This window comes from Lutra lutra, chromosome 1 (genome assembly GCF_902655055.1).
Source record: "Lutra lutra chromosome 1, mLutLut1.2, whole genome shotgun sequence".
NCBI lineage: Eukaryota > Metazoa > Chordata > Mammalia > Carnivora > Mustelidae > Lutra > Lutra lutra.
In genome coordinates, this window is record NC_062278.1 from 212198616 (window position 1) to 212209037 (window position 10422).

Genomic DNA, 10422 nt, shown 5'->3' on the forward strand with positions numbered 1-10422 from the left:
TCCCAAAAGTTCATTTTTGCCCTTGCTTCCCTTGCCTTTGGTGATGTTCCTAAGAAGATGTTGCTGCGGCTGACGTCGAAGAGGTTGCTGCCTGTGTTCTCCTCGAGGATTTTTTTTTTTTTAAATTTTTTTATTTTTTTCAGCATAACAGTATTCATTATTTTTGCACCACACCCAGTGCCCCATGCAATCCGTGCCCTCTACAATACCCACCACCTGGTGCCCCCAACCTCCCACCCCCCACCCCTTCAAAATTCTCAGATCGTTTTTCAGAGTCCATAGTCTCTCATGGTTCACCTCCCCTTCCAATTTCCCTCAACTCCCTTCTCCTCTCCATCTCCCCTTGTCCTCCATGCTATTTGTTATGCTCCACAAATAAGTGAAACCATATGATAATTGACTCTCTCTGCTTGACTTATTTCACTCAGCATAATCTCTTCCAGTCCCGTCCATGTTGCTACAAAACTTGGGTATTCATCCTTTCTTTCTTTCTTTTTTTTTATTTTACAGCTTTATAAACATATATTTTTATCCCCAGGGGTACAGGTCTGCGAATCGCCAGGTTTACACACTTCACAACACTCACCATAGCACATACCCTCCCCGATATCCATAACCCCACCCCCTCTCCCAACCCCCAACCCCCATCAACCCTCAGTTTGTTTTGTGAGATTAAGAGTCACTTATGGTTTGTCTCCCTCCCAATCCCATCTTGTTTCATTTACTCTTCTCCTACCCCCTCGACCCCCCATGTTGCATCTCCTCTCCCTCATATCAGGGAGATCATATGATAGTTGTCTTTCTCCGATTGACTTATTTCGCTAAGCATGATACCCTCTAGTTCCATCCACGTCGTTGCAAATGGCAAGATTTCATTTCTTTTGATGGCTGCATAGTATTTCATTGTGTATATATACCACATCTTCTTTATCCATTCGTCTGTAGATGGACATCTAGGTTCTTTCCATAGTTTGGCTATTGTAGACATTGCTGCTATAAACATTCGGGTGCACGTGCCCCTTCGGATCACTACGTTTGTATCTTTAGGGTAAATACCCAGCAGTGCAATTGCAGGGTCATAGGGTAGTTCTATTTTCAACATTTTGAGGAACCTCCATGCTGTTTTCCAGAGTGGTTGCACCAGCTTGCATTCCCACCAACAGTGTAGGAGGGTTCCCCTTTCTCCGCATCCTCGCCAGCATCTGTCATTTCCTGACTTGTTAATTTTAGCCATTCTGACTGGTGTGAGGTGATATCTCATGGTGGTTTTGATTTGTATTTCCCTGATGCCGAGTGATATGGAGCACTTTTTCATGTGTCTGTTGGCCATCTGGATGTCTTCTTTGCAGAAATGTCTGTTCATGTCCTCTGCCCATTTCTTGATTGGATTATTTGTTCTTTGGGTGTTGAGTTTGCTAAGTTCTTTATAGATTTTGGACACTAGCCCTTTATCTGATATGTCATTTGCAAATATCTTCTCCCATTCTGTCAGTTGTCTTTTGGTTTTGTTCACTGTTTCCTTTGCTGTGCAAAAGCTTTTGATCTTGATAAAATCCCAAAAGTTCATTTTTGCCCTTGCTTCCCTTGCCTTTGGTGATGTTCCTAGGAAGATGTTGCTGCGGCTGACGTCGAAGAGGTTGCTGCCTGTGTTCTCCTCGAGGATTTTGATGGATTCCTTTCTCACATTGAGATCCTTCATCCATTTTGAGTCTATTTTCGTGTGTGGTGTAAGGAAATGATCCAATTTCATTTTTCTGCATGTGGCTGTCCAATTTTCCCAACACCATTTATTGAAGAGGCTGTCTTTTTTCCATTGGACATTCTTTCCTGCTTTGTCGAAGATGAGTTGACCATAGAGTTGAGGGTCCATTTCTGGGCTCTCTATTCTGTTCCATTGATCTATGTGTCTGTTTTTGTGCCAGTACCATGCTGTCTTGAGGATGACAGCTTTGTAATAGAGCTTGAAGTCCAGAATTGTGATGCCACCGACTTTGTCTTTCTTTTTCAATATTCCTTTGGCCATTCGAGGTCTTTTCTGGTTCCATATAAATTTTAGGATTATTTGTTCCATTTCTTTGAAAAAAAAAAAAGGATGGTACTTTGATAGGAATTGCATTAAATGTGTAGATTGCTTTAGGTAGCATAGACATTTTCACAATATTTATTCTTCCAATCCAGGAGCATGGAACATTTTTCCATTTCTTTGTGTCTTCCTCAATTTATTTCATGAGTACTTTATAGTTTTCTGAGTATAGATTCTTAGTCTCTTTGGATAGGTTTATTCCTAGGTATCTTATAGTTTTGGGTGCAATTGTAAATGGGATGGACTCCTTAATTTCTCTTTCTTCTGTCTTGTTGTTGGTGTAGAGAAATGCAACTGATTTCTGTGCATTGATTTTATATCCTGACACTTTACTGAATTCCTGTACAAGTTCTAGCAGTTTTGGAGTGGAGTCTTTTGGGTTTTCCACATAGAGTATCATATCATCTGCGAAGAGTGATAGTTTGACTTCTTCTTTGCCGATTTGGATGCCTTTAATTTCCTTTTGTTGTCTGATTGCTGAGGCTAGGACTTCTAGTACTATGTTGAATAGCAGTGGTGATAACGGACATCCCTGCCGTGTTCCTGACCTTAGCGGAAAAGCTTTCAGTTTTTCTCCATTGAGAATGATATTTGCGGTGGGTTTTTCATAGATGGCTTTGATAATGTTGAGGTATGTGCCGTCTATCCCTACACTTTGAAGAGTTTTGATCAGGAAGGGATGCTGTACTTTGTCAAATGCTTTTTCAGCATCTATGGAGAGTATCATATGGTTCTTGTTCTTTCTTTTATTAATGTGTTGTATCACATTGATTGATTTGCGGATGTTGAACCAGCCTTGCAGCCCTGGAATAAATCCCACTTGGTCGTGGTGAATAATCCTTTTAACGTACTGTTGAATCCTATTGGCTAGTATTTTGGCGAGAATTTTTGCATCTGTGTTCATCAAGGATATTGGTCTGTAGTTCTCTTTTTTGTTGGGATCCTTGTCTGGTTTTGGGATCAAGGTGATGCTGGCCTCATAAAATGAGTTTGGAAGTTTTCCTTCTATTTCTATTTTTTGGAACAGTTTCAGGAGAATAGGAATTAGTTCTTCTTTAAATGTTTGGTAGAATTCCCCTGGGAAGCCGTCTGGCCCTGGGCTTTTGTTTGTTTGGAGATTTTTGATGACTGTTTCAATCTCCTTACTGGTTATGGGTCTGTTCAGGCCTTCTATTTCTTCCTGGTTCAGTTGTGGTAGTTTATATGTCTCTAGGAATGCATCCATTTCTTCCAGATTGTCAAATTTGTTGGCATAGAGTTGCTCATAGTATGTTCTTATAATTGTCTGTATTTCTTTGGTGTTCGTTGTGATCTCTCCTCTTTCATTCATGATTTTATTTATTTGGGTCCTTTCTCTTTTCTTTTTGATAAGTCTGGCCAGGGGTTTATCAATCTTATTAATTCTTTCAAAGAACCAGCTCCTAGTTTCGTTGATTTGTTCTATTGTTTTTTTTGGTTTCTATTTCATTGATTTCTGCTCTGATCTTTATGATTTCTCTCTCCTGCTGGGTTTAGGGTTTCTTTCTTGTTCTTTCTCCAGCTCCTTTAGGTGTAGGGTTAGGTTGTGTACCTGAGACCTTTCTTGTTTCTTGAGAAAGGCTTGTACCACTATATATTTTCCTCCCAGGACTGCCTTTGTTGTGTCCCACAAATTCTGAACCGTTGTGTTTTCATTATCATTTGTTTCCATAAATTTTTTCAATTCTTCTTTAATTTCCTGGTTGACCCATTCATTCTTTAGAAGGATGCTGTTTAGTCTCCATGTATTTGGGTTCTTTCCAAATTTCCTCTGGTGATTGAGTTCTAGCTTTAGAGCACTGTGGTCTGAAAATATGCAGGGAATGATCCCAATCTTTTGATACTGGTTGAGACTTGATTTAGGACCAAGAATGTGATCTATTCTGGAGAAATTTCCATGTGCACTAGAGAAGAATGTGTATTCTGTTGCTTTGGGATGAATTGTTCTGAATATATCTGTGATGTCCATCTGGTCCAGTGTGTCATTTAAAGCCTTGATTTCCTTGTTGATCTTTTGCTTGGATGATCTGTCCATTTCAGTGAGGGGAGTGTTAAAATCCCCTACTATTATTGTATTCTTGTCAATGTGTTTCTTTGATTTTGTTATTAATTGGTTTATATAGTTGGCTGCTCCCACGTTAGGGGCATAGATATTTAAAATTGTTAGATCTTCTTGTTGGACAGTTCCTTTGAGTATGATATAGTGTCCTTCCTCATCTCTTATTATAATCTTTGGCTTAAAATCTAATTGATCTGCTATAAGGATTGCCACTCCTGCTTTCTTCTGATGTCCATTAGCATGGTAAATTCTTTTCCACCCCCTCACTTTAAACCTGGAGGTGTCTTCGGGTGTAAGATGAGTTTCTTGTAGGCAACATATAGATGGTTTTTGTTTTTTTATCCATTCTGATACCCTGTGTCTTTTGATTGGGGGCATTTAGCCCATTAACATTCAGGGTAAGTATTGAGAGATATGAATTTAGTGCCATTGTATTGCCTGTAAGGTGACTGTTATTGTATATTGTCTCTGTTTCTTTCTGATCTACTACTTTTAGGGTCTCTCTTTGCTTAGAGGACCCCTTTCAATATTTCCTGTAGAGCTGGTTTGGTATTTGCAAATTCTTTCAGTTTTTGTTTGTCCTGGAAGCTTTTAATCTCTCCGTCTATTTTCAATGATAGCCTAGCTGGATATAGTATTCTTGGCTGCATGTTTTTCTCATTTAGTACTCTGAATATATCATGCCAGCTCTTTCTGGCCTGCCAGGTCTCTGTGGATAAGTCTGCTGCCAATCTAATATTTTTACCATTGTACGTTACAGACTTCTTATCCCGGGCTGCTTTCAGGATCTTTTCTTTGTCACTAAGACTTGTCAATTTTACTATTAGGTGACGGGGTGTAGACCTATTCTTATTGATTTTGAGGGGGGGTTCTCTGAACCTCCTGGATTTTGATGCTTGTTCCCTTTGCCATATTGGGGAAATTCTCTCCAATAATTCTCTCCAATATACCTTCTGCTCCCCTCTCTGTTTCCTCTTCTTCTGGAATCCCAATTATTCTAATGTTGTTTCGTCTTATGGTGTCACTTATCTCTCGAATTCTCCCCTCGTGGTCCAGTAGCTGTTTGTCCCTCTTTTGCTCAGCTTCTTTATTCTCTGTCATTTGGTCTTCTATATTGCTAATTCTTTCTTCTGCCTCATTTATCCTAGCAGTGAGAGCCTCCATTTTTGATTGCACCTCATTAATAGCTTTTTTGATTTCAACTTGGTTAGATTTTAGTTCTTTTATTTCTCCAGAAAGGGCTTTTATATCTCCTGAGAGGGTTGCTTTAATATCTTCCATGCCTTTTTCAAGCCCGGCTAGAACCTTGAGAATCATCATTCTGAACTCTATATCTGACATATTACCAATGTCTGTATTGATTAGGTCCCTAGCCTTTGGTACTGCCTCTTGTTCTTTTTTTTGTTGTGAATTTTTCCGCCTTGTCATTTTGTCCAGATAAGAGTTTATGAAGGAGCAAGTAAAATACTAAAAGGGTGGCAACAACCCCAGGAAAATATGCTTTAGCCAAATTAGAAGAGATCCCGAATTGTGACGGGGGAGAAAAGGGATAAAAAGGGGTTCAGAAAGAAAGAAAAGAAAAAAAAAGAAACTATTAAAAAAAAGAAAGCCGATAAAGAAAAAATATAAAAAGAGGAAAAAAATATATATATTAGATAAACTATTTAAAAAACGTTAAAAAAAGAAAACGGTAAAAGTTAAAAAAAATTCAGCAGAAGAAGAGAAAAAGAAAAAAAAATTGAAAAAGAAAAAAAAATTAAATTAACTGCAAGGCTAAAAAATCATGGGGAGAAAGCCATGAGTTCCGTGCTTTGCTTTCTTCTCCTCTGGAATTCCGCCGCTCTCCTTGGTAGGTGAACTTGGTCCTGGCTGGGTTTCCCGTTGATCTTCTGGGGGAGGGGCCTGTTGTAGTGATTCTCAAGCGTCTTTGCCCCAGGCGGAGTTGCACCGCCCTTACCCGGGGCCGCGCTGAGTCATCCGCTCGGGTTCGCTCTCGGGAGCTTTTGTTCCCTGAGCGCTTTCCGTAGAGTTCCGGAGGACGGGAATGAAGATGGCAGCCTCCCGGTCTCCGGCCCGGAGGAGCCGAGAGCCCGGGGCCCCACTCCTCAGTGCGCCCTCAGAGAACAGCGCCCAATGACTCCCGCCACCCTGGCGTCCGGCCACGCTCCGAGCTGACCGAGCCTGCGACCGGTTCAAGGCAACCCCGAGCTGAGAGTCACTCCTCGGCTCTGTCTCTGCAGCCGGCTTCCCCGTTCTAATACCGGTAAGCTCTGCGACACTCAGACACCCCCGATCCTTCTGCGACCCTGCGGGGCCTGAGGCCACGCTGACCCCGCCTGGGCTTCCAGTTAAACCTCTGGAGCGATGTCCCTCAGCGGAACAGACTTTTAAAAGTCCTGATTTTGCTCTGTTGCTCCGCCGCTCGCTGGGAGCCGGCCCCTCCCCCCGCGGTCTATCTTCCCGTCGCTTTGGATTCACTTCTCCGCCAGTCCTACCTTGCAGAAAGTGGTTGATTTTCTGTTTCTGGAATTGCTGTTCTTCTTCTCTTCAATCTCCCGTTGGATTTGTAGGTGTTTGCAATCTTTAGATAAGCTATTTAGCTGATCTCCCGCTACCCGAAGTAGTCTCAGCCTGCTACTTCTCTGCCATCTTGACTCCTCCCCTACATAGTGAGTTTTTGATCCATTCTTAGGGATTTTTATAGGAAACACATATATTCATAAAACTTGGTGAAAAAAAAATGAACAAAGAAGGTGAAGTCCCTGCACTTTTGAATCATGAACCACCACAATGAGGACAGAACTTAATGAAATAAATGTGTGTATGAAATGATATCCACAGACAAAATGATATGAAGAAAATTATTGAGTACAAAAAGAATTGTCATGGTGTGGACAGGATTGTAGAGTGTGGTCTGTGGACCCATTTGCACATTGGGTGAAATCCAGAATGATGATTAGAGTGAGCCCACTGGGTTTAAAAAAGAGAGATGTATACCCAAAGCTCAAGAATATCAAGAAAACATGTCACATAGAGAAGGGAGAAAGGGACTAACCCCATCCCCTATCAGACCACATAGAAATAAACTGGCCAGAAATGATGCAAGAGGTACATGAAAAATAAGTCTTCTATGCTTGATATAAAAACGCCCTACTTTCATTGTGTTATGTATACTTCATTTTGTGGAGTGTTTGTTTAACCTATTGCTCAATTTCGAGAAAAAAATATATAGACATACACACACGTACATATATATGTATATATACATTTAGTAATATTTTTTATTACTTTTCAGCATAACAGAATTCATTGTTTATGCATGTATTTTAATATTTAAATATATTATTTATCTATGGGAGGCTTATACTATTTATCCATGGGAGGCAAAATACTCTCCGTTTTGCAGGGGAAAGTTCCCTGATATGGCCTATGTGGGTTGAATTCATTCCTGGCACAATCGAGATGGCAGGGACAGAGAAAGACAAGGGACTAACACAAGCTAGGAGAGGATGGTGGTGTGTGTGTGTGTGTGTGTGTGTGTGTGTGTGTGTGTGTGTGTAACTTGTAGAGTATGAACTGTACCCACAATAAGGTGCCAGGACTCATAACTCCCAAAGTGACACAACACAAGGGCCAGCAAGAGAGGCCACTAAGAAGAGGATCTGGTTCAATTCATGAGATGCCTTTGCAACACGATGAATACAATGGGAGAGGCAGTGGGGACAAGAAAGTCCCTGTGCCTTGAAGTTTCAGAGGTAAAAGAGAGGTCACTTCTCTCCTCAGTGTGTCTGAGGACTTCTCTCCTCAGGCTCCCTCCTGCTCATTCCCCTTGTAGCACTGGCTTTGCTTTTTGACTTGAACAGTTAGGAACAAGTACCATCCTCAAGGCCTTTGCACTGGCCATATCCTCTTCCAGGTACACACTTCCTCCATAATACTAGATCTGCCTCCATCTCTTAATTGAGATTTTTGTAGCAATGTCACCTTGTTAACAGAATTGGCTTATATACCCATGAAAATAGCATGCCCTATTCACTCTCTGCTTTATCCCTGTTTTCCTTTTCTTCATACCATCTGCCACTCTCTGAAAGGCTATTTATTTTCTTATTTGTTAATGTATTCCTTCTCCATTACTGAGTGATAGGGATTTTTTTTTCCTGAGCACCCTATACTCATCACCTAGAAAATGCTTAAATCATGGCCAGGACTTAGTTTGTATTTCTGGGATTTGAAATAATTTTTTACTTGAAAGTGGAATACATGGCCTTTTGTAAGTTAAGTGATTGGAAGAAAAATTCCATAATTATTGTGGTGCAGGGGATCCCCTGAATTGGACCATAACCATGTACAAAATATGAAAATGAATATTTAGACTACAAAATTAGAAAGGTAACATTTTAAATCTGTGAGCAATACAAGCACATGAAAATTAATCAAGCTGTTTGTCTTTGTCCTTGAAGTCACTTCTACCACATGAAACCCAGCAATGATACACAAATTTCAGAGTTTCTTCTTCTGGGATTTTCAGAGGAACCAGAACTGCAGCCCCTCATATTTGGGCTTTTCCTCTCCATGTACCTGATCACAGTGGTTGGAAACCTGCTCATCATCCTGATCGTCTGCTCTGACTCCCACCTCCACACTCCCATGTACTTCTTCCTGGCCAACCTGTCCTTTGTAGACATCTTTTCCACTTCCACCACTGTCCCTAAGATGCTGATGAATATACAGACAGAAAGTAAAGTCATAACCTTTGCAGGCTGTGTCACACAGATTTATTTTTTCATACTCTTTGCTGTGTTGGACGTCTTTATCCTGAGTGTGATGGCCTATGATCGCTTTGTGGCCATCTGTCACCCCCTACACTACACAGTCATCATGAACCCCCGGTTCTGTGGACTGCTGGTTCTGTTGTCCTGGATCATGTGCATCCTGAATTCCTTGTTGCAAAGTTTAATGATGTTGCGACTTTCCTTCTGTACAGAGGTGAAAATCCCTCACTTTTTTTGTGAACTCAATGAGATGGTCCAACTTGCCTGTTCTGATACCTTCCTTAATAATTTGGTGATGTATTTTGCAGCTGTCCTGCTGGGTGGTGGTCCTTTTGCTGGGATCCTTTACTCTTATTCTAAAATTGTTTCCTCCATACGTGGAATATCATCAGCTAGGGGCAAGTATAAAGCATTTTCTACCTGTGCGTCTCACCTTTCTGTTGTCTCATTATTTTATTGTACAATGCTAGGTGTGTATCTTAGCTCTGCTGCTACCCAGAGCTCCCATGCAAGTGCAGTGGCCTCAGTGATGTACACGGTGGTAACACCCATGCTGAATCCCTTCATCTACAGCCTGAGGAACAAAGATATAAAGAGGGCTCTGAAAACATTCTTTTTGAGGGAGATTCTACATGGTCAATTGTCGTAGGACAGAACAAGTTCCTAAGATTGCTTAAGCTTAGTTTCCTGAGCAAAATTTTATTGGGTAAATGTTTGTATTCAGTTTCTAATGCTAATGTAAAATGACTACATTAGTGTTTAAAACACATTTATGCTCTGACAAATTCAGGGGGTCAGAAGCCTGAAATGATTCTCACTGGGCTAAAAAAAAAAGTTTGTAAGTCTTGGTGCATTCTGGACGATACTAGGAAGAATCTATTTACTTTTTTTATTCCAAAATAATTAAAACAGTGCAAAAATTCTAAATATATTTCTTATAAATAACAAAAACTTCACACTAAGGGACCAAATGATAGCTCTTAATTTACAAGTATGAAATTCCTAATCATTTGGCAAATGTGTCAGGAAGCTGAGGTATGTTTTGCTCAAGGTTTTTCATTCGTTTGTTTGTTTGGTTTTAAAAATTACTGTGTTTATTTGTCAGAGAGAGAGAGAGCATGCACAAGCCAGAGGAGAGGTAGGCAGAGGGAGAAGCAGGCTCACACTGAGTAAGGAACCTGGGACTCAATCCCAGTATCCTGGGATCATGGCCTGAGCTGGAGACAGATGCCTAATGGATTGAGCCACCCAGGCATCCCTTGCTCAAGGTTTATATCAAAAAAGCTTAGTTCTCCCCCATTGAAAAGGAAAACAGAGATATTCTATAGATGGCAGGGCTGTGTGTCCACCACAAGTCAACAATTTGGAGATCCAAGAGATCTTATCCAGACACATTGTTCAGTCCTAGGCTTTGTGGAAAAGTTGAAGTCAGGGTTGGGATAAGGTGCTGGAAGGTCCAACCTCTGGGAGCAGCAGAGCTCCTGAGGAAG

General features: G+C 40.9%; 1 protein-coding gene across 1 annotated transcript; it reads left to right on the forward strand.

The window, feature by feature from the left end:
• Positions 1-8627: 8627 nt before the first annotated feature.
• On the forward strand, positions 8628-9581 carry LOC125083335 (olfactory receptor-like protein OLF4). Its single transcript, XM_047699684.1, has one exon. The coding sequence runs from the start codon at positions 8634-8636 to the stop codon at positions 9579-9581; it is 948 nt and encodes a 315-aa protein (XP_047555640.1). The 5' UTR covers positions 8628-8633.
• Positions 9582-10422: the final 841 nt, after the last annotated feature.

Coding starts and splice junctions, on each gene's coding strand:
- LOC125083335 (XM_047699684.1), top strand. CDS start 8,634: ATGAAACCCAGCAATGATACACAAATTTCAGAGTTTCTTCTTCTGGGA.